At 36.7% G+C, this 25,780-nt stretch overlaps 1 protein-coding gene across 3 annotated transcripts in view; it reads right to left on the bottom strand.

The window, feature by feature from the left end:
- Positions 1 to 25,780, bottom strand: part of FZD3 (frizzled class receptor 3) — a 76,258-nt gene that overhangs the window by 28,278 nt on the left and 22,200 nt on the right. For all 3 annotated transcript variants that reach the window (XM_032265423.1, XM_032265425.1, XM_032265424.1), the window contains 2 exons: positions 17,133 to 17,329; positions 10,166 to 11,183 (listed from right to left, as the gene is read on the bottom strand). In XM_032265423.1, coding sequence (XP_032121314.1) covers positions 10,166 to 11,183; positions 17,133 to 17,329 — 1,215 coding nt within the window. The remainder of the gene's footprint in view (positions 1 to 10,165; positions 11,184 to 17,132; positions 17,330 to 25,780) is intronic.

The following is a 25,780-nucleotide window of genomic DNA, read 5'->3' as shown; positions in this document are numbered from 1 at the left end:
ATTAGTAGAGATGGGGTTTCATCATGTTGGCCAGGCTGGTCTCAAACTCCATACCTCAGGTGATCCACCTGCCTCGGCCTCCCAAAGTGCTGGGAATACAGGTGTGAGTCCCCACGCCCAGCCTATATTGAATATTTTTAATATTATTATGCAGTAGAATAAAAGGATGATCCTCAAAAGTAGCAATGATAATCCAACAGTGACAGTTTATATGGGACAAAAAAATGTCCTAGGTCACCAGCCACTGTTATAAAAGAATGATTAAACATGACATAGAGTAATGCTTGCTGTAGATGAGGGGTCAACAAACTACAGCCTAGAGACCAAATCTGTCACAATGTCTGTTTCTACAAATAAAGTTTTATTAGAATACTTCCTTCCATTATCTGACATACTGTCTATGGCTGCTTTTGCACCACAGCAGCAAAGCTGAGTAGTTCCAACAAAAACCAATGGCCAGCAATGCCTAAAATACTAATTAGCTGATTCTTTACAGGTAGTTTGCCATGCCCTACTGTATATAATGGCAAGTACACTGAATTTTTTCCTAAAAATGTGTAAGTCATTTGCATACCAGGTATTTCTGTGTTAGGACTTACACTAAACACACAACTTAGGTTATTCAGTTTAACAGAGGCCAGAAAAATAACTTGCATATTTTACCATATTTATTCAAAAGTGTCATTTGACAGCATTTTACAACCAGTACATAACAGTATTAACAGTTTCTATAAATTTCTATAATAGTCTATGTTCCCTTCATATTCTATTCTGTAATATTTTCTGGCAAAACAAGAGATATAGAATATTTTTTTCAGGGAATTCTCACTCTTTTCCTCTCTGACAGAAACTAAACAATTTTGAGGTTTGGCCCTAGGAAGTCATACGCAGGCCGGATATTTACCAATTTAAGGATTAGTAGCAAAAAAAAAAAAAAAAAAAAAAAAGTTAGTAGCACTACATGGTTTATAAAAAAAGAATTACTCATTGTCTAATGTTGGAAGCGTAAAACATACCCATTTCCCTCATGGTCCTTTCATAAACAATTCTCATGCCTTTCGGAACTGCCTGGTAAAGGGAAAGACTCATCAGAAAATGAAGCTAAAAATCATAACAAATTAGATTTAATGTTACTTTGCTATTTTTGTATTTTTCTGAATCAAGACTAGATAAAACAGCAGATGGGATGCCTTTTGTGCTCAGAAGAATAGAAATAATATTTTTTGTTTGTTTTCTATAAAGTTTTTCTTTTTTTTCTTTTTTGAGACAGGGTCTCCCTCTGTCGCCCAGGCTGGAGTGCAGTGACATGATCTCGGCTCACTGCAAATTCCACCTCCTGGGTTCAAGCAATTCTCCTGCTTCAGCCTCCTGAGTAGCTGGGATTATAGTGCGTGCCACGACAGCCCAGCTAATTTCTGTATTTTTAGTAGAGATGGGGTTTCACCATATTGGTCAGGCTGGTCTGGAACTTCCAACCTCAGCTGATCTGACAACCTTGGCCTCCCTAAGTGCTGGGATTAAAGGTGTGAGCCACTGTGCCAGGCCTATAAAAGTAATTTTTAAAAAATTCTACAAATGGCTCTAATGTGAATTTGACAGTCTTGGCTAAGCTGCTTGTACTGTGGTAACACATTTCTGTGACTGAAATAAAAGTTCTAGTGTCAAAATTCCTTGGGACATACTGCATTAAATTAGATGGATCAAAGAGATGAAAAAAATGAAGAAGCATTTTAGGAAAGGAAGGAAACGTGCTTTTCAAAAATCAATGTTTAAAAGAAAAAAATGATGACTCTCAAGAATTACGTATTTGTAGTAATAGGAGTTAATATCAAAACTTTACTTTGGGCAAAGCACTCTGTTAAGAGGTTTAAATTTCTCATTTAATCTTCATTACCACCCATGAGGTTGATATTACTGTATTCAACATATTATTTTCTGAATTGTTTTTCTTTTAAGAGGCAGGGTTTTACCATGTTGGCCAGGCTGGTCTCAAACTCCTGATCTCAAGTGATCTACCTGCCTCAGCCTCCCAAAGTGCCGGGATTACAGGGATGAGCCACCACATCTGGCCTATTTTCTGAATTTTATATGAAGAAATGGTAGTAACAAATCATAATAAACCCAGCCCGTTTGACTTTAAAGCCCACATTTTTAACGAATATTATATAAAATTCAAATTCTTTTCCAAAAATAACAAGAATCTTTGAGAATTCTTTCATCCTATGAAAGAATCTATGTAACTCTTTCATAGGATGCTTTGAGACTCTTAAAAGGCACTAGAGAAAATTATTATTAGATGAAAAAACCTCCAAATATCTACAAAATTACTAATATGTTATTTAAAAATACACAATATAAAAAAGTATTCTAGAAATAAACTTCAGTTTTTAAACTGTGCAATAAATATTACTCTGATTACTGACTATATTTCATAACTAATTCACAATTTCGGCATTCAATGCTACTTTTCAAGTATTATTTAATAAACATTAAAACTGAGTGTTCTCGCTAAAAATGGTTATATAATATTTTAAAATCTAAGTAGTGACATCAAAAACAATGAGAGGGTGAAAGACTGTCATAGCCAAGAGGAGGCCAAGGAGATATGACTACTAAATGTCATCTCCTGGGTGGGATCTTAGAACAGAAATAGGACATTAGATAAAAACTAAGGAAATGTGAATAAAGTATGGACTTCAGTTAATTATAATGTATCACTATTGGTTAGCCAACTATAACAGATGTACCATAGTAATATAAGATGTTAACAACAAGGAAAACTGGTACAAGACATATGGGAACTCACTGTGTTATCTTCACAATTTTTCTGTCAATCTAAAACTGTGCTAAAACCTAGAATTTTATTTAGAAAACAGCAAAAAAGCCAGTAAAATTGTCTTCTGCAAGCACACTCGTTTTAAAGATTTTAAAATACTTTACACCCAGCCAATTTTTCTTCAAATTATGAATTTACATTCATGTAATTTGCACTAAACCCAATTGGTATTTTGAAAAACTGTGATAAATGACTTCACGAACTGATTTTTCAAATATTTGAAAGGTTTTGTAATATGAGAGATGACTGTAAAGCAACCTTGCTGGTTTTTAAGCAAATATATTCAAATATTTTCTCTTTCTAAGTCACCTGAGGAGACTGCTCCATCACTGCTTAAAACATTTAAAAAACTTCTTAATAGGAATTATCATCAGAGCCTACTAAGTGTTCTTTTAAGCACACTCAGTAACAGCAGATGTTATTTAAGTATGTGTGGATATTACTTCAATATAAAAATTTCACATCACTGGTGCTCAATTCACAAGCCTGTGTAAGATTCCTCTAAAAGAAAATTCTGAACAAAACCAAATATTAATATCCTAATATCCGAATATTAAAAAAATCAAAGTAGGGCATATTACTGTATGATTCCATTTATATGAGATACCTAGAATTTAAAACAAAGAGAAAAAGTAGAATGGTAGTTGCCAGGGAATGTGGAGAAGAATGGGGAGTTATTGTTTAATGTGTGCAGAGTCTCAATGATTGATTGAATGATTTTTATTGAGATAGGGTCTTGCTCTGTCACCCAGGCTGGAGTGCAGTGGTGCAATCACAGCTCTCTGAAACCTTGACCTTTTGGGCTGAAACTATTCTCCTGCCTCAGCCTCCCGAGTAGCTAGATTACAGGCACATGCCAACATGCCTGGCTAATTTTTATATTTTCTGTAGAAATGGGGTCTTGCCATGTTGCTAAGTCTTCTCAGTTTGAAAAGATGAGAAAGTTACTGGAAATAGATAATGGTGACGGTGGCACAATGTGAATTTACTTAATGTCACATAACTGTACACTTAAAAATGGTTAAAATGAGAACGTATGCATAATGCATGTGTGTATGAATGTGTGTGTCTATAAGCTACAATTAAAAACACAGGTGGCTGGTCCTATACTTTTTAAGCTACGGTTCAGATGGGCTATCGTTTGCTTACCCTTAAGCCAATGTAACTGTGTAAGCTACATTATTTCTTTCCGCTTTAAATGCTTTTGTATGGCAGGAATGAAGCCATGTTATCTATTTGAAAAGGCTGTTGTGGATATCATTAATCACAGATTTTACCCCCAATGAAGTCTATACAAGTAAGAGTTCATAGTACTTTATCTTTTTGGAACAGGCCAGGTTTAATTCAACATCTATGTACTCAAGCGAGATTGGAAAGCACAAGAATCACAAAGGAATTCATGGGACTCACATATAGAATTTCACTTTAGCCACACCAGCACTATCTTCCAGAACAGCCTCTGAATTATTATGCTAAAGAGAAAGGAAACCCTGGGGAAAAAATACACATTGGAGGGAATTTTTAAAATGTATCCAAGTGTTATCAACCCATGAGATGTTAGGGTAAAAAAAAATCCTTTTCCATCAACTTTGTGAAGGGATCTTTCTGGGAAGAACAAAAGGCCAAAGATTCCCAAACTTCAGTAAATAAAGGTTCTCAAAAAAAAAAAAAAAAAAAAAAATCGTAAAGTTGCTTAAAGCTAAGTTTAGGAGACAGAATGAGTATGAATGACCAATCTAGTTAACAACAGTCTTTTAATTAAATTTAAAGTAACTATTAAATGTATTTTTTAAATTAGAAAATATTGACAATAAATGAGCTAAGCTTTCAATCCAACAATCTAGAAAAACAAAGTAATTCTAAAAAAAGCAGCAAGAATGAAATAAGACCACAAATAACTGAATTAAAAAGATAATCTTTGGTGGGTGCAGTGGCTTAGGCCTGTTATCCCAGTGCTTTGGGAGGCCGAGGAGGGACGATCCCTGAAGCCAGGAGTCTGGAACCTGCCTGGGCAGCATAACAAGACCCTGTGTCTACCAAAAAAAAAACAGAAAAAGGAATAACCCTTTAACAAGACTAATCATGGGAAAAAAAGAACATACATACTAGGAGCAAAAACTAAAATGGTAAAAACATTTTAAAAATTAACAAATTTATGCCGATGTATTTGAAAAGGTAGATGGAATAATGTTCCAGAAAAATATAAATGACCAAAAATGCCTCAAGAATAAAAGACCTGAATACAATCGTTAGTATTAAAGAGATTAAACAGTAACTTACAAAAACCTACTTTCTTAACCAACTTCTTTACTTTTACTTCAAAGATGTGAGGACAGAGTTTCACAGGGGGATGCACAAATACCTTCCAAGAGTAGACAGCTCTTATCTGAAATATAATAACTGGAAAGCAAGTGAGACAAATTTGTCCCTGTTTGCAAACAACAGGATTTCTAGAAAGAATAAGAAAAATCTATACACAAACAGAACTAATAAGAGTTCAGCAAGGATGTCTGAGATAAAACCGATACACAAAATCAATCAGGCCAGGCACAGTAGCTCACGCCTATAATCCCAGTCTTTAGAAAGCCAAGGTGGAAGGATCACTTGAGAACAACCTGGGCAACACAGGGAGACCCCATTTCTACAAAAAATGAAAAAAGTTTGCCAAGCATGGTAGCACATGCCTGTGGCCCCACCTACTTGGGAGGATGGGGCAGGAGGATCACTTGAGCCTGGGAGTTCATGGTTACAGAGAGCTATGACTGTGCCACTGCACTCCAACCTGGGCAACACAGCAAGATTTTGTCACAATAAATAAATAACTTTTTAAAATGGCATGCCTGTACCTACAAATAACCAACTTAATGAATAAAACTTAAATAAATAAGAATATATTAAAACTCACTATTGCAAAAATGGCTATGTTCCCCAGATTTATTTACAAATCAAAAACAATTTCAATCAAAATCCTGAGTGTTTTTCAAGGACACTGATTCTAAAATTCATACAGAAGAGCAAAGTACCAAGAATAGCTAAAATAGTTTTGAAGAAGAAGAACAAGGAAGGGAATATGTGGAGTTGACACGTTTATACAAATCAGAGAGTCTACAAATGAAACTTGAGCATGACTGAGGTTGCATTACAATGGAGAGAGATGAAATATTTGATAAAAGATGGAGAAAGCACATGTCCACATGGAAAAATAAAATTATGTTCCTTAGGACATTCACAAAAATGAATTTTATGGAATTAGAGATATGAATCAAAAAAGCAAATTGTAGAAACTGATAGAAAAAAATACAGTAGGCTATTTTAATGACTTTAGTGACAGGGAAGGATTATCTTAAAACACAAAATACAAAGAAAGCACAAATAAAGTGAAAAAACAAGACACAAAGCAGAATATCTGTAATGCAAATGACTAACAAAGAATTAATACCAAGAATATTTAAACAGTAAAAAGCAAATAACCTAAGAGAGCAATGGACAAAGATAACAAATAAGTAAATCACTGAGAAACCCCAAAAGGCCAATAAACATACCAAAACACATTCAACCTTACTAATAAAATAAGGGAAAGGTAAATTACTACAGAATTGAGGTATTATTTCAAAGGATGGCAAAAATTTAAAAGCCTGAGAGTGCCAAAATGGGGAAAAAGAGGAAATTCATACTCTGGTGTGAGTATAAATTAAAATAACCACTTGAGTTCAAGACGTTTATGGCCTACAATGCAAAAATTCCAATAGAAACTCTTGTTTATATGTAAGGAATGATGATGTTACAAGAATAATCACTGAAAAATGGCTTATAACAAAAAATTAGAAACAACTATATAATTCATCAGTAGATGAGTGAATAAATACACAATAGCATACTCTACTGCAGTTAAAACAAATTTTCCCCTTATCAGTACACACATCAACATGTATATTCTCAAAAACATAAAACTGAGTTAAAAAATGAGCTACAGAATGATCTCACTTACATGCATTTTAAAAACTTGCCTAACAGCAAATTTTATGGATACATAAACACTCAGCAACAGTATAAAAATATTCAGGAGAATGAAAAACAGCATGAGAAGGGTTTCTCTAGCGAGGGAAATGGAAGAGGAATGGGAATATGGAAAGGAACAGAGGAGTGTATTTTTAATACTAGATACATGGGTAAACAGACAGATATAGGTAGTTGCGTTGTGAGTACATGGATATCTATTTTCTACATTTCCATATATTTGAAACATGTTATAAACTTCCTTTATATTAGCAAAAGGAAACATTAAAAAATGGGAGTTGCAATATTAACATAAATGCATCTCAAAAACAAAATCTTGAGTTAAAAAATTTAGTCAAAGACATATATGTATAGTGTGATATAATTTATATACTGGGTAAAACAAACTTTTTTTTATAACTACCTATGTATTGACAATTGTATAGGCTTTCATGGGAATGAACAACTCCAAATTCACCATGATGGCTACCTCTGGGGAGTGAGTAAGAGGAACAGGATTAGGGAAGAGTACACTGAAGTTCCAACTAAATCTATAATATGACTTTAAAAAGTCTGAACCAGGCCAGGCACGGTGGCTCAAGCCTGTAATCCCAGCACTTTGGGAGGCCGAGGCGGGTGGATCACGAGGTCAAGAGATCGAGACCATCCTGGTCAACACAGTGAAACCCCGTTTCTACTAAAAATACAAAAAATTAGCTGGGCATGGTGGCACGTGCCTGTAATCCCAGCTACTCAGGAGGCTAAGGCAGGAGAATTGCCTGAACCCAGGAGGCGGAGGTTGCAGTGAGCCGAGATCGCGCCATTGCACTCCAGCCTGGGTAACAAGAGCAAAACTCCGTCCCAAAAAAAAAAAAAAAAAAAGTCTGAACCGAAGATTGCATTTTATAAAGCTTAGTACCGGATGGCTTTAAAAAAAACATATTTATACATGTGTATATATGTAAATAATGGTAGGAACAACAATAATAAATAGGCAACAGCAAGTAAGTATAGAGCCAATATTTGAGCACTTATTATGCAGTACCACACTTCTCCCATCCAAGTACTAACCAGGCCTGACCCTGCTTAGCTTCCGAGATCAGAAGATACTGGGAGCATTCAGGATGGGGTGGCCATACACTAGTAGCCACGCTTCTAAGTACTTACATGCATAACCCTAAAAACAACCCTAGGAGGCAGATTCTGTTACTATCCTCATGCTATGAGGAACTGAAGCAGTGAGAGGTGAAGTTCACCCAAGGTTATAAAGCTAAGTAATTAACGATAGTAAGAAAGGAAGCTAGGACTTCTAATCCAGCTTACAGTTTAATAACTAAATTATTATTATTTGTTATTCATCTCTGCATGTTGGAAATATTTCTTAAAAAACACTATTAATCCCCTCCTCCCCACCCCACATACATATATTTCAGCGTAGCACAAACTGCTTCTAAAGATGCCAAAAGAATTCTAGGAATGTTTTGAAAAACGCAGCATCCCAACTATTCTACTAATTTATATGTCTGAGGCTTGATATTTTTTAAGACCATTACTTCATTGTTAAACATTATTTCTTCAATAGCCCTAAAATAATAATTTGGAATCCTAGAAAACTGACATGGGGAAGCCTAAAATATAATTCAACATCTCTCTCAGCGACAAAATTTGACTATTTACCTTTAGGTCTGAAAACTCATATTAGAGTTTTTAGTAAGCAATTCTGGCAAGAAATTGAATGGAATTTCAATTATTATTTTTTTCTAGTCTCTAAGTTACAAGTTGGTTTATTTTTTAAAAATCAGTAGCAAATATTATACAATGATAAAATATCATTTGTATAGGATAATTTATACCAAAATAAAGGAAATTGGCATTCTCAGTGATCAAAAATGTATCAGCATTTATTATGTGCTAACCCCATACTCCTTGTAGCAGTAACCATTACATTTCTTAAATGTACATTTCTGTTACCATGTCTTAAAAATGTCCCCTTTTCTGAATCTGTATACCCACATTTTCATTACTATCATCTACTAATCTACAGAATGTCTTCAAAAAACAAAAAAGAAGTTCACTGTCTGGTAGTAGGGGAAATAGACTAGTAAACAAAAGTTCTCTGTAATACGTAAGTACTTCAATAAAGGTATTTAAAAATATTAGAGTAACATAAAGTTGGAGGAGATGGAAATGTAGCTTGTGCACTTTTGTAATAGGAAATCTGGAAAATGATGAACAGGAGACACGACATTAGAGTACTCTTTGAAGGAAAATTGTTTTAAAAGACAGAAGAGAGGCTAGCATGGTGGCTCACGCCTACAATACAAGCATTTGGAGAGGTCCATGAGGGAGATCACTTGAGGCCAGCAGTTCGAGACAAGCCTGGGCAACACAGTGAAACTCCATCTCTTAAAAATAAAAAAATATCTGGGCATGGTGGTGCATAACTGTAATCCTAGCTAATTGGGAGGCTGAGGCAGGAGCATTGCTCGAGCTCCTGGAGTTTGAAGTTACAGTCACCTATGATCGCAGCACTGCATTCTAGTAAGGCCCTGTCTCTAAATAGTAATAATAAATATATATAAGAAGATAGGGTAATAGGAACATAGGGTCTAGAAGTACTAAAGATGGGAGAGAAAAATACTTAGCACTAACTCCTCTGATCTATTTTCCTTGACTACATTTATCTAAGACTAAATCCCAGCTGTTCATTTACTACTCATGAGCAAGTAACGCTGCAAAGCTTCAAATAAAATACTAGATGTTTAAGAACTCTACATTATAGAGGGAATCTGAATAAATGATCTCTAAAGTTCTTTCCAGTTTTGAAATTCCGTAATTCTAAGACTACCAGAGACTCTGAACTCTTTAAACTCAAAAAGAAATCACAAAATATTCAGTATGCAAAGAAGAAAAATCAAGACCATTAAGAGTTTTTATAATTGCATCTTGTTATTTTTGCAAAACTGCTGTTAATAAAACAATTAACTTCTAATCTATCAATAAAATTCCCATAAAAAGACAGCATGTTTTAATAAATGCTGGTAAAGTGCTTCTCCCCCATAAACCTGTAGACTTCTGAAAAAAACAAATAAATCAACAATGGAAGTACACTGCTTAAAAGCTCATAGTGTAGATTTGTAAGTCACCTTTTAAAATGAAGATGTCTATGTATTACATATTTACTATAACATATTTGTTATCTTCCCCTTAAAATGTCAACGTACAAGCTGAAGGTTCATCAGGTTTCAAAAAAACAGCTGATATTAACTCATTATAGTAATATGTTTGTTTCATTATCACACATTCTGAAATTTGTAACAAGGTTTCCCTTACCTGATACGGACATGGAATGTGATATTCTCTGCAGCGTTCTTGTATCCACGTTGTTTCCCAGATGCCACGGTAAGCTTGCTCATAAAAGTAGCAGCCAATTACAACCAAGAGTGGTACGAGATAAAGAATGCTGAAAACACCAATCCGGATCATAAACTTCACTAATTTATCTTGGTTCTCCTTTTCTAATGGAATCTCAATTCGAACTCTATTTAGGGATATAATGCCAGCTAAGAGTAGAGAAACCCCAACTACCACATACAGGCAGAGGGGAGCAAGAACAAAATATCTCAATGCATCAACATCGTAGAGGCCAACAAAACACACGCCACTGATATTGTCACCTTCAATTTTATTCATCGCTAAAAGGATGATAGTTAGAGTTCCGGGGATGCCCCATGCACTGGCATGAAACAGCAATGCTTTCTTCTCAATAGCTTCACTACCCCACTTTGGCACAGCTGCTAAAAACCATGTGATGGTAAGAATTACCCACCATACACTGCCAGCCATAGTAAAAAAATAGAGTACCATAAAAAGCATGGTACAGGCTTTATTATGAGATCCTTGTGTCACTGTGGAAGCCTTATATTGTGCAGGGATGGATGCATTGCAGGCTACTCGATCCTCTAGCAAAAATCCAATGAAGAAAATTAATGATACCATCATGTAGCAGACTGCATAAAATATAATAGGCCTTTCAGGGTAACGGAATCTTGTGACATCAATCAAAAAAGTTAAAAAAGTAAACAACGTGGCAGAGAGGCAAATGATTGAAATCAATCCTATGAAATAGCGAGCAAATGACAGTTCTTCTCTCCTAAAGTACATATTTGGACAAGGAGGTGAACAATCACGCACGTGCAGAAAAGAATAACCCAGATCAGGATCAATTTTTAACTCTCGGGGACACCAAAAACCATAGTCTCTCTGCACTGCCACTGGGGTTCCTTCAGTTGGTTCTCCAGCTAAATTCAGATCTACAAGTCGAGGATATGGCTCGTCACAATCTGGGAACCTAAAAAACAAAACAAGATGAGAACTATTTTTATTTACAGGGAAATCTACCATGATCTAACAATTTGGATTTCCAAATTTGGCATTGACAACCTAATTTATTCCTGGAGAGCAAATGTAACATGATGTAGAAATAAAGTAAATGGTGATATCTTGCTTGTGGTTCATACAACTAGATTTTCGACAGTTAAGCAAAAAATGCTAGTTGTATGTCTTGAGAAAGTATGATAGCCTCCAGACAAAGAAAACAAGGTTGTGTTGCAGACATTTATGCAACTAAGGAGACCACTGTCTTCCTCTTCAATTTTTTTTTTTTTTTTGCCAATACCTGTTTCTAAGACTTTAGAGTCCAGTAACTAGCTGTTTACTGTTTTATATGCATCGAACAGTTTCTTAGAAACTAGGAGCATAGAGTGCATTAAGTTTACCAGACACAAACATAACCTTATGCTGTAGCTGATGGATATCTTCAAATCTTTTTAATTTTCTAATACAAACCATTTTCTTGACAGAGAATTATAAAGCCAAATGACAGAATGTATTGCATTCAAGTATTTATTGGAACCCTGAGTATGTCAGAAGCTAAAAAGATAAAAATACAGGATCACTACCCTTAAATCCAGAAGGAGACACATATTTATAAACACAGCATACACAAAATATAGCAGTGTGACACTCTGCTAGCAATTAAAATCTATATAAGGTACAAAAATGATAAAGACAAGGATTAATTACTTAAGGGGAAGGAGTGATGAAAGACTTCACAGAATAAGTCCCCCAATACTGGATTTTAAATCAGTATTGGCAGTATGCCAACTGGCAATCTAATAAGCAAATACAAGCATAGGCATAGACATTCAAATAGGGTGTGTTTGGTATTGCTGGAACATAAAGTGTTTACGACTTGTGGCAGGAGAAGAGACTGCAGAGGTAAGCATGTTGCAGAAATATGTGTGTGTGTGTGTGTGTATTAATATACAATTTAAAGCCATGCAAACACTACATATTTCCCATGTTATACAATACTAATATATCTATAGATATACTTGCATATCTAACTGCCAACTCAACATATGCACTTAGATATCACATAGGCCCCTCAATCTTCAAATCTTCTGAAAACAAATTCTTGACTTCTACTCCTCAGGTTTCCCCATTTCCATTAAGTGGTTATTCTATACCTCTAGCTGCTCACCTTATCTTTCACATACACATCACAATCTACCAGCATTTCCTGTGATTCTACTTTGTGATGTATCAAGAAACCAACCTCTTCTCATTTCCTCCCCTACTGGTGCCCAGTCTGAGCCATCAATATTTCTTCACTGGACTTCTACAGGTGCCTCCAACTGCTCTCCACTTCCACACAACAGTCAAAGTAATCCTTTAAAGACATGTTGCTTCTGTGTTCGTGATCATGCCTCTTCTGCTTAAAACCCTCTAATAGCTTCTCATCTCAGAGTCAAATCCAAATTCCCTACTAGAGCTACAAAGAACCTCAGCACCAGTACTTTTCTCATCTTATTTCCTTCCATTCTGCCTCCCTCACTTGGCTCCAACCACTTTGGTCTCCTGCTGTTCTGTGAATTTATGAAGCATGCTTCCATTCCAGAGTCTCTGTACTTGATGCTCTGTTTCCTCTGCCTAGACTGCCCCCAAGTATCATCATTTGTTTTCTCACTTCATTCAAGTCCCTGGTGCAAAGCCTCCATATCAAAAAGGCCTTCTCCAAGGACTCTACAGAAAATAGAATCGCTTTGCTCTCCTATATTGTATCCCTATCGCCTGCTGCATTTGTTCTTATTAGCATTCATTTTCATCTGACTTTGTCCATTTATTTACCACCACCACTGGAGTTTTCACTCCATAAGAAAAGGAACTCTATTTTGCCCACTGCTCAACTTCAGCAGAATAGTGCCTAGAATAGTGCCTAGCACACCAAAGACATTCAATTGACAATTGCGGACCTAATGAATATTGAGTGAATATATTCATATAACCCTAAACCAAGTAATCAGAAAGATAACCAGGAGCAGTGTAAAAGACAGACTTGAGCTAGGCAAAAATGGGGGCAGGGATACCAGCTGTGCCAAAATGAAAAGTCAAATAAGGCAGCGATAACGATACAGATAAGAAATTAGTTAATGAAAAGCAATAAAATGCATAACTTGGATGTGGCAGTTAAGATCAATGAAGAAGGAACAGAAGATAACTTGAAGGGAATAAAAAAGTGAGCAAGGAAATAAAATCAATTTTACATATGCCAAAATTGAGGTTGCTGAGACAAACTGAGGCCAGGATTTCCAATGGCTACTGGATATAGGTTAAAATATTTTTAACACTTGCTGGATATATGCAGGTTTTGAGCTTTGCAGGGAGAGGCTACAGATTTAGATTTAGGAGTCTTCGGTATATAAATAAAAGTTAAAATCAGTGAGATGAGATTATCTCGGGAAAGCAGTAGAATCAGTGAACTGGAACTGAACTCTGGTAAGCACCATTATTCAAGGGCAGAAAGAAGAGGAGGATCCAAGAAGGAAACTGAGAAGGATCGATTTGAGAAATAACAGATCACATAATGGACTGAATCATTTTCAGGAAAGGAGGACAAGCTGAGGTTGAAGGAAATAAAGGTGAGATACAAGTTTAAAGTGAGTGATACAGATTTGGCACAAGTGCTGAGGAAAATGAACAGAATTTTTTCTGACCAAGACAAGTGATTACAAACAGAAAATACAACTGCTTTGATTTCAGAATCATTAAATAAATAGCATAATTCATTTGTAAGAAATTAATCAGTCTATTTGGAGGTCTAAATTAGTATAGTAGGAAGAATGAGTTGAAACTGCTATCAAACATGTTATTTCAAATGATAGACTACAACATTTACGCTAAAGAAAGAAATAAATGAGATCAGGAAGGCCCTATTTAGGATAAAAAGATAAAAATTCTGGGAGTGTCCATGAATTTTTAGAACAGGTGCTGTGTTAGTCCATTCTGCTATGACAGAATACCTGAGACCGGGTAATTTATAAAAACCCGAGATTTATTTCTTACAGCTCTAGAGGCTGGGAAGTCCAAAGTCAAGGGGCGTACATCTGGGAAGGGGCTCCTTGGTGCATGATCCCATGACAAAAGGGCAAGAAAGCATGGGGGGACAGGGAGGGAGGGGTCAAACTCATCCTTTTATCAGGAACCCACTCCCACAATAACTAATACACTCCTGAGATCACGGCATTAATCCATTCATGAGGGCAGAGTCCTCATGATCTCTTAAAGGTCTCACCTCCCAATACTGGTGCACTGAGAATTAAGTTTCCAATACAGGAACTTTGGAGGACATGAATATTCATGAAACAATCCTCACTGCGGTGGTATTCAGAGGTGGAGCCTGGCCAAGTGCAGTGGCTCAGCTTGCAATCCCAGCACTTTAGGAGGCCAAGGCGGGAGGACTGCTTAAGGCCAGGAGTTCGCAACCTACCTGGGCAACGAAGCATGACCCCATCTCTACAAAATTTTTTTTCTAAATTAGCTAGATAGGGTGGCATGCACATGTAATCCCAGCTACCTGGGAGGCTCAGGCAGGAGGACTGATTGAGCCCAGGAGTTTGAGGCTGTAGTGAGCTATGATTGTGCCCCCGCACTACAGTCTCGAAATAGAGTGCGACCTTATCTCCAAAAAAGAAAAATAAGGTGGGGTCTTCGGGATGATTAAGGGATTAATATGCTTATACAAGAGGCTGCAGAGTGAACTTGCCCCTCTTGCTCTCCTGGCACATGAGGATACAGTGCTCCTACCCAATGGAGGATGCAGCAACAAGGTGCCATGTTGGAAGCAGAGAGCAGCCCTCACTAGAAACACAACCTGCCTGTGCCTTGATCTTAGACTCTCCAGCCTCCAAACTGTGAGAAATAAATTTCTATTATTTATAACTTATCTAGTCTGTGCTATTTTGTTATAGCAGCACAAATAACCAAGGCAACCAGTATAGTAGGCACAAAAGTCTGAGAGCTATGGAAAAATAAAAGGTTGCTATGAAAGTTCCCTTTGTCAGATTTTAAGATTTCAAAGTTAGGTAATCTCAGGGTATAATGAAGACATAAAATAGGTTTAATCCTATCAAAAAAATTTTTTTAAATAAAGATTATGAGATTTCTATGCTGATATATAAGCTATTAAAACAAAAAGACATCTAAACAATAGGTATTAAATACAAGAAACAAAACAGAGTTCCTGCCCAGGCAATTCATTATTGTTTTACAACAATTTACAGACTTCTAAAAGAGAGACTAGAAACACTTCCAGGTGTCTGGAGAGAGAAGAGATGAATGGTTAGATGGGGCTCAACAAAAGGGCAGGCCAAATAGGTGGGAAATAGGCAAATATGAGAAAGCAGAACATTAATGAACTGACTACAAGAAGCTAAAATGGTAGTCCTCATTTAATATAGGTTCTTATGAACAGTGACTTCAAGCAAGACAACATATAGCAGATCCTTAAATAACACTGCTTTTTCAATGTCATTTTGTTACAATGTTTATAAGAAAACAAACTGGTATCCATGAGGCTAAAGCAGGAGAATCGCTTGAACCTGGGAGATGAAGGTTGCAGCGAGCCAAGATCATGCCACGGCACTCCAGTCTGGGTGACAGAGTGAGATTCCATCTCAAAAAAAAAAAAAAAAAGAAAAGAGAAAAGAAAACAAATTGGTTTCATTAAATGTCACTTTGCTTAAAGTCACATTTTCCAAGAACCTATCAACAACATTAAGAGAGGACTTACTATACATGATTTATTATTTCTTAAGTCTCTAAGTCTCTCCATCTGTCAAGTAACAGTCACTTTACTTACCTCCAAGGGCTATTGCTGGATAACAAACAAAATTATTTTTAAATATGAAGGAGAAGAGAATGTTGCTTATAATAACAAAAACCTAGAAACAATCTAAATGACCATCAGTAGGAGAAGGCTAAATAACTTAATACAATTGGCTACTCTATGGCAATTAAAAGGAATGTACCAAACCTACAAATACAAACATAGATACATATAAAAATGTTATGTTGTTTATGGATATGCATATACATAGTTAAGAGTATAGAAGCAAACATGGGAATGATTTTAAAACAAATTCAACATAAAGATTATCTCACTCCTGGGGAGGAAAGATAATGAGTTCAAGATGGGTAACACGGAAAAACCTTCAACTGTACCTGTATTGTTTCTTAAAAAAAAAATCTGAAGCCAATATTATAAACTGTTAAAATTGGGCAAAGCTAGATAATAATAGGTATGTAAGTATTCACCTTATTCTTTACCCTTAAAATGGTTCAGAATATAAATAGGTAAAATATTATATTACTTTTTTTCAGATCCTTCTGTGGTAATATTATTACTAACAATAACGCTCACTCATATGAAACTTTAAGAATGTCAAATAAATCCTCACAACTTTAAGACATGCTTATAGTCTATATAATGGATGTAATTTGAAGAGTATTTGACATTTTCTGGATTTGGTATGTTAATAAATGACAGAAAAAAAAAGAAATGACAGAACCATTCTACAAGTCTCCATCTAAATCATAAAGGTATTTAAGCCCCTGCAATGATGAAGTAATAAATGATTTTCTTCTCTGTATAATTTTTCACAAATAGCACTATTTTCATAATCAGAAAAAAGGTTTTAAAGGAGGAAAAATCAACTGTCTTGATTACGTAATTCTTAAGTCTAAAAAACTTCTTCACAGAAATGTTTTGTTTTTCATTTACTGCTTTCAAATGTATAAGCAAACAAACAATTCTGAGGCCATAAAATTGCTGTTCAAAATTAATGACTAATATGTACACTTCAAAAAGTTTTTTTCAAAACAGGTAGAAAAGAAGACAAGTAATTTTAAACATATTGCAACATAAGAAATGATGCATAAAAATCTATGATTTTCGCACCTACTGCATTCCATGTCTTCAGGCCAAGGAACACCAAACATCTCCATGAGCTTCGAGCACTCACTGTAAGCCCGCTGACACAGCCTACGACAGGGAAGTGTGACACGTCCATATTCCATACAAATAGGAGCATAGAGAGCACAAAGAAAAGGCCGGAAATCCCGAGAACAATCCAGATTCACCATAGGGTGGAATGGCTAGGGAAAAGTTAAAAGTGAATAGTTAGTTAAAAAGCTGTAAACATGTTAAAGCTTTGAATAATACTGCAACATTCTCTTTCATTAAAGGAAAATTCTGAGTGTTATTAAATTTTCTGAAGGGGAGTTTTTAGTTTTTTTCAATAAAATGTCCCAGCCCTACCTACCCTTGAAGACTCTAATTTAGTTAAATGTGAGGTGTATCTGAGAATCTATATGTATATTTTAGGTATTATAGGCAATATTAATGAAGAAGCAGGGTTGAGAACCACTGACAATATCCATTTTACAAAGAATAAATCCACAAAAGACGTGCATCAAGTGTTCAAAAGTGTGGTACTATTGGTGACAGGGTTACAAGAAATTTTAGTTTTCTTCTTTTAAGTATTCCTTTTTTTTTTGAGATGGAGCCTGGCTCTGTCGCCCAGGCTGGAGTACAGTGGTGTGATCTTGGCTCACTGCAACCTCTATCTCCCATGTTCAAGCAATTCTCCTGCCTCAGCCTCCTAAGCAGCTGGGATTACAGGCATGCACCACCACGGCCGGATAATTTTTTGTATTTTCAGTAGAGACAGGGTTTCACTATGTTGGCCAGGCAGCTCTCACATTCCTGATCTCAAGTGATCCACCAGCCTTGGCCTCCCAAAGTGCTGGGATTATAGGCATGAGCCACCATACCCGGACTCTTTTAAGTATTTCAATTTCTAAATCTTCAATTAACTTTTGTCTACAGGAGAGAGAGGACAACAAGTAATAGGAGAAAAAAAGAGAAAAGGAGAGAAAGGTAAGTAATAACATAGTAGTAATTTAGGCATTGAAGGTGGGAGAAGGTCTCCCATTTTGGTTTCAAATTTTTTTTTTTTTTTTTCAGGGTCTTTCTTGCTCTGTCACCCAGGCTGGACTGCAGGGACAAGACCTCTGCCTCCTAGGCTCAAGCAATTTTCCCACCTCAGCCTCTTGAGTAGCTCACAGGCACACACCACCACAACTGGCTAATTTTTGTATTTTTTTTTAAAGACAGGGTCTTGCCATGCTGTCCAAGCTGGTGGTCCCAAACTCCTGTCCACCTCAGCTGTCCAAAGTGCTGGGATTACAAGTGTAAGCCACCAGGCCTTTTTTACATTTTACAAAACATTTTAAAAAGAGTTCTTTATAGTGTGAAATCATATGATAAAACAAAGCTCATGCTGTAAGCTAACATTAAGGAAAAAAAAAAAATAGTAGCCCCAAACATAAAACCACAGTAAAATAATCATTACAACCACAGGAACAGATAAAATATCCCAAAGGATGTGCATCTGGGCTTTTGACTATGGAATATTTTCCCCATTTATTTATATAATAGTTTGAGTCATTACTGATTTTGAACTGGTTAGAGATATTTTCACCACCAGGCCTTCCTAATGTGGATGCATCAATCAATTTGTTTCTACCTTGATGTATATTATTTTCCAGAAGCCTCCTATACATAATACAATTAGAAGATCAAGAGTCACTTAAAGAAACTGGTTTCAAAGAACTATAAAAAGAATGTAATAACTGATATATAACAATAAACTATATGTGACTTTCATTTCTAAGAAAGATAGAGTACTCTGTATTAGGCCAATGTTTCCATCAAGAACAACTTAAAGAGAAAAAAAGTTTTAAGTTATCTACTTAAAGCCATTGGAGAACTGCTAAGGAACTTTGGAAGAAATAAGAATTCAAATAGCAGGAAAGCACAAACAAGTAGCCTGATATATACAGGCCACTTTTCCACGGAGGCATTTGCTGAACCGGGTGTAAGACAAGAGGCTAGGAATCAAGCTTTGCTTAGGCTGTGCTGGAGAACCTGAGAGACCAGCAGAGCTGTAGGTGGTCTTGCGAGGCTATAGAGACAAAATTGGAAACGAAAGAAACAAGATCTAAGTGAGAAGTGGGAAGGACTGAGCCTTACACAGGGGCAGTTTTCTCTCTGTGTAATTGTAAATTCTAAAGCTACACAGGGAAGGACGCTAAGAAGCTAGGCAGAAAGCCTCTGAAGAACAGAGTAGAGATTTTGGCAATCTTATCAGTCTGAAGAGACATGAATCACAGTTCAACCCCTGCAGAGCAACTCAACATAACAGACTTTCAGCTGAGAAGTACTGAAAGACTAACATCCTAGCAGCAGAGACAAATCAGAGGGAGGGACTTAACAACACTGCAATGTAGCGTCTACTCAGCTCAGTTCCTGACTGAATTAAAGTGATCTAGTGGCCGGACACAGTGGCTCATGGCTATAATCTGAGCATTCTGGGAGGCCAAGACAGGAGGATCACCTGAGCTCAGGAGTTTCAGATCAGCCTAGGCAAAACAGGAAAACTGTTTCTACTTAAAAAAAAAAAAAAAAAAAAAAAAAAAAAATAGCCAGGCATGGTGGCATATGCCTGTAGTCTCAGCTACTTGGGTGGCAGAGGCAGGAGGACCACTTTAGCCCAGTAGCTCAAGGCTGCAGTAAGCTATGACTGAGGCTGCAGTGAGCTATGATCACCAAGTATTCAGCCTGGGAGACAGAGTGAGATCCTGTCTCTAAATAAATAAATAAAAATAAACTGATCTTTTCCCATTTATCTACTAAGCAGAAAAGAGGATTAATCTTTTCTACAGTAATATAACGTACCTGGAACCTCACTAATATTTTATAATGTCTAGCACTTAGTAAAAATTACTGGGCATTCCAAGTGGTGATCCAGCTTTCCAACACACAAGATGTAATGATGACTAACACCTTCAGTAAAATGAAAGATTAAAAAATTCATCAGAAAATCAGAATTTATTATAAGAATCAAATTAAAATTCTATAATTGAAATATATAATTACTGAAATTAAGGACTTATTAGCGGTATCAAAAGATAGGACTGGCAAAACAAAAAACAAGGTAAGAGAAAATACGCAAACAGAAAGTGGGTCACAGACCGCAAAATACAGAAAAGAGCACAAGAAACATGTAAAACACACAAAAAAGGTCCAACACATGTAAATACAATCTCAAGAGGAGAGCTAAGTAAGAACGAGGCTGAGGCAATACATAAAAGGATGATGGGTAAGGATTTTTCAAAACTGATTAAAGACAACAACCTACAGATTTGAGAAGTTCTGCAAACTGCAGGAAGGATAAATACAAGAAAACCTCAGCTAGGCATATATTAAATGACTGAAAACCAAAGAAAAATATGTTAAGGGCAGTCAGTGGAAAAGAGACATTACCTTCAAGGAAGCGACAGTAACTTTCAGAGTTGACTTCAGAAAACCAGGCAACAATGGGATGGCTTATGTAAAAAGCTGAAGGAAAATAAATGCAAATCTATAATTCTCTAGGCAGTAAAAATATTATTTACAAATGAAGGCAAATACACTTTTAGATAGACAAAACCGAAAAGTGGACCGGGCGCGGTGGCTCACGCCTGTAATCCCAGCACTTTGGGAGGCTGAGGTGGGTGGATCACAAGGTCAAGAGATCAAGACCATCCTGGTCAACACGGTGAAACCCCGTCTCTACTAAAAATACAAAAAATCAGCTGGGCATGGTGGCGCGTGCCTGTAATCCCAGCTACTCAGGAGGTTGAGGCAGGAGAACTGCCTGAACCCAGGAGGCGGAGGTTGCGGTGAGCCGGGATCGCGCCATTGCACTCCAGCCTGGGTAACAAGAGCGAAACTCCGTCTCAAAAAAAAAACAAAACAAAAAAACAGAAAAGTTAGTCATCAGCAAACCGCACTAAAAGAAATGCTTGAAAATTCTTTAGACAAAAGGGATATGCTCTAACATGGAAATTCAAAATGAATTAAGAGCAACAAAAGGGATGACTGTGGGAAAATATAAATGAATACTCTTTGTGCCAAAAAAAACCACACCATCTTAAAATACATACAAAATACATGTAAAACTAACGTGCATAGTAATAAAGTGGAAAAGGTGGAGGGTCAGAAGATCACTAATGGGGGAATGGTTGAAGTAACAATTTCTATTAGACTATTATAAGTCAAAAGTGCATATCATAATTTTTAGGGTAAACAATAGAAGAATGCATAACTAACAAAGTAACAGAGAGGGAAACAAATAATAAAAAGAAGACAAGATAAGACAGAAAAAGAATGCAAAATAGTTTGAAAAAATTAAAATCAAATAGTAAGATTGTAGATCTAAACCCAAGCAGACAAATGAAAATTTTAAAAACACCAACAGAAAATTATAAAAAATTATTCCATTTCTAAGAGCATCAAAAAGAATAAATACTTAGGAATATATTTATCCAATGTCATGTAAGACAGAAAACTATAAAATATTGTTGGTGGAAACGGAAGACCTAAATAAACAGAAAGACATCCTGTGTTCATGGTTTGGACGACAATGTTGTTCAGATGGCAGTACTGTCAAAAGAGATCTATAGATTCAGTGCAATCCCTTCGAAAATCCCAATGGCCTTCTGTTGTTGCAGAAATGGAAAAGCTGGTCCTAAAATTTATATGGAATTAAAAGAGACTCTGAATAGCCAAAACAATATTGAAAAAGAACCAATTGGAGTACTCATATTTTCCAATTTCAAAACTTATCACAAAGCTATTATAGGAATCACAAGTGTGTACTAGGTAAGGATAGACATATAGCTTAATGGGATAGAATTAGGAATCTAGAATTAAACCGTCACATGTATTGCTGACTCATTTTCAAAAAAGATGCCAAGACTGTTCAATAGGAAAAAAGTCTCTTCAACAAAAGATACTGGAACAAGAGAAAAATTCACATGCAAAAGCGTAACGTCAGACTCTTACATGATATACAAAAATCAACTCAAAATTTATTGAAGGTATAAGTATAAAAGCATAATCTAGAAAACTCATAGAAGAAAACATAGGGGAAATCTCCACAACCTTGGATTTAGCAATGGTTTCTTAGATATGACACCAAAAGCACAGGCTCAAAAGATAAAAATAGGTAGGCTGGACTTCATCAAAAATACAAGCTTCTATGTACTGAAGGACACTATCAGGAGAGTGAATGGACAACCCACAGAATGGAAGAAAATATGTGATGTTCAAGCAAAAATTTGTACATGAATGTTTACAGGAAAGCAGCATTATTCCTAATAGCCAAGAAGAGCAAAATAAACCAAAAGCAAGCAAAATAATAAAAAGAAGAAATCAATGAAATTGAAAACAGAAAAGCAATAGAGAAAAATCATTCAAACCAAGAGCTTTCTTTAAAAATAAAATTGATGCCAGGCGCGGTGGCTCACGCCTGTAATCCCAGCACTTTGGGTGGCCGAGGCGGGTGGATCACGAGGTCAAGAGATCGAGACCATCCTGGTCAACATGGTGAAACCCCGTCTCTACTAAAAATACAAAAATCAGCTGGGCATGGTGGTGCGTGCCTGTAATCCCAGCTACTCAGGAGGCTGAGGCAGGAGAATTGCCTGAACCTAGGAGGCGGAGGTTGCGGTGAGCCGAGATCGCGCCATTGCACTCCAGCCTGGGTAACAAGAGCAAAACTCCGTCCCAAAAAAAAAAAAAATAAAATAAAATAAAATTGATAAGTCTTTAGAAAAGCTGATTTTAAAAAAGGAAAAACACAAGTTACCAATAAGAATGAAAGGGGATGCCACCAGAGGTTCCAAAGACATTAAAAACACAGTTTTTAAACAAACAACGCTATGCACATAAACTACACAACTTAGATGAAATGGCCTAATTCCGCAAAAGCCACAAACGACCAAACTCACCCCATTTGATACTGATAACCGCAACAGTCCCAGAACCATTACAGAAATTGAATTTGTAGTTAAAAACCTCCCAAAAAAGAAATGTCCAGGTCAGATGGCTTCATTGGTGAATTCTAACCAAACATTAAAGAATTACACCAATTGGTATTACAAGAATCTGTTCCAGAAAACAGAGGAGGAAACACATCCCAACTAATTCTCTGATGTAAGGATTACTTAATATTAAAACCAGAAAAAGAGAGCACAAAAGAAGAAAAACTACAGATAATATCCCTCATGATAAATGTAAAAATCCTTAAAAAGTTGTGGCAAATCAACATAAGAAATATATTAAAAGAATTACATACCACAACCTAGTAGGGTTTATTCTAGAAATTCAACCTGGTTCAATATTCAAAAGTCAATGTAATCTACCAAAAAACAGCCTAATAAAGAAAAATCATATGGTCATACCAAATAATGTAGAAAAGGCCTTCATAAGTTTAAAAGTGTTCAGCAAACTAGAAATAGAGGGTAATTTTTTCAATTTGATAAAGAGTACCTACAAAAAAACCATACGGTTAACTTCATATGTAATGGTGAAACACTGGATGCTTACCCCTAGAACTGTAAACAAGGCAAGGACACCAGCTCTCATCACCCTTACTCAACACAGTACTGGAATCCTACAAGTGCAATAAAGCAAGGAGGTGTGTGTGTGGGGGAGAAGGCACTTATTTTTGGAAGAAATAAAAAAGCCAATCTCAAAAGATAATATACCATATGATTTCACATTGCTATGGTTTGGATGTGTCCCCCAAGAAGCGTGTTTGAAACGTAATCACCCTAACAGTAGAGGTGAGATCTTTTAGAGGTGATTAGGCCACAAAGTCTTTGCCCTTATGAATGGATTAATGCTGTTATCACAGGAGCGAGTTTGTTATAAACAGATGAGGTCAGCCCCCTCTTGCTCTCTCTTACATTCTTGCCCTTCCACCTTCTGCCATGGGTTGACACCACAAAGACTTTGTCAGAGGCCAGCACCTTAATCTTGGACTTCCTAGTCTTCATAACTGTGAAGAAATAAATTTCTGTTCTTTATAAATTACCTTGGCTGGGCGCGGTAGCTCACGCCTAAAATCCCAGCACTTTGGGAGGCCAAGGCGGGTGGATCACCAGGTCAAGAGATCGAGACCATCCTGGTCAACATGGTGAAACCCTGTCTCTACTAAAAATACAAAAATTAGCTGGACACGGTGGCGCGTGCCTGTAGTCCCAGCTACTCGGGAGGCTGAGGCAGGAGAATAGCTTGAACCCAGGAGGCGGAGGTTGCGGTGAGCCGAGATCACGCCATTGCACTCCAGCCTGGGTAACAGGAGTGAAACCCCGTCTCAAAATAAATAAATAAATTACCTGGTTTATGGTATTCTATGATAGCAGCGCAAAATGGACTAAGACACATGTATATAACATTCCCAAAATGACAAAATTATAGAGATAGAGAGCAGATTAGTGGTTGCCTGGCATTAGGAAAGGCGAAGAGGGCAAGAGAAAGCACAAGAGTCTTCCTCAGCGGTGACAAAACAGTATCTTGACTATAATGGTGGCTACAAGAATCTATACATGTTAATAAAAATTACAGACTGTACACATAACACACACTCACATATAAAACTACACATATATACATAAGTAAAAACTGGTGAAATATAAGACCTGTAGACTGAACCAATGTTAATTTCCTGATTTTAATATTACATTACAGCTATAGAACATACTAAGATTAGGGAGGAAGGAACAGGTAAAGAATACACAGAATCTCTGTATTATTTTTGTAATTTCCCATGAGTATCTATTTTAAAATTTAAAAGTTAAAAAAGTATTACATTTACATGCCAATATATGTACATACATCATGCATACAAGCACATGTATGTCTCAAACTTGCTTTGTACTTACCAATACACAAAATACCAAACAACCAGATATATTATTATATTAACACATTAATAAAACCTCCATGTATGAGCCCCATTAGGAATTACGAAATTGATTTGAATGACTCTTTTGTGCTTCTTCCGCTTACTAGCTATAAGTACCTGTATCTCAGCTAGCATTTGCTGACACTTACTATAGTCCAAGTGTTACAGTAGGTAGCTAGTCAGACATGAGCAGAGCAGTAGAGGGCCCACACCACACCCCTCCTCCACAACTAGGAATGTCAGGCAACCATCAGGTGATGGTCAGGTGTTGTTAAACTGCCTCACTAAAATTGGTTTCAGCTGGTGCCAGGAAACGGCAGTATTTCAACAAATCAGAAAAACCTGGCCAGCCGAAGTGGCTCATGCCTATAATCCCAGAACTTTGGGAGGCCAAGGCAGGTGGATCACCTCAGGTTGGGAGTTCGAGACCAATCTGACCAACATGGAGAAACTCAATCTCTACTAAAAATAAAAAATTATCCATGGCTGGGCGCGGTGGCTCAAGCCTGCAATCCCAGCACTTTGGGAGGCCGAGGCGGGTGGATCACGAGGTCAAGAGATAGAGACCATCCTGGTCAACATAGTGAAACCCCGTCTCTACTAAAACTACAAAAAATTAGATGGGCATGGTGGTGCATGCCTGTAATCCCAGCTACTCAGGAGGCTGAGGCAGGAGAATTGCCTGAACCCAGGAGGCGGAGGTTGCGGTGAGCCGAGATCGCGCCATTGCACTCCAGCCTAGGTAACA

This window comes from Sapajus apella, unplaced genomic scaffold, assembly GCF_009761245.1.
Source record: "Sapajus apella isolate SASKATOON/1434 unplaced genomic scaffold, GSC_monkey_1.0 scaffold150, whole genome shotgun sequence".
In the NCBI taxonomy this organism is placed as follows: domain Eukaryota; kingdom Metazoa; phylum Chordata; class Mammalia; order Primates; family Cebidae; genus Sapajus; species Sapajus apella.
Note: the sequence above shows the minus strand (reverse complement) of the source record. Positions and strands in the feature narration are given on the sequence as shown.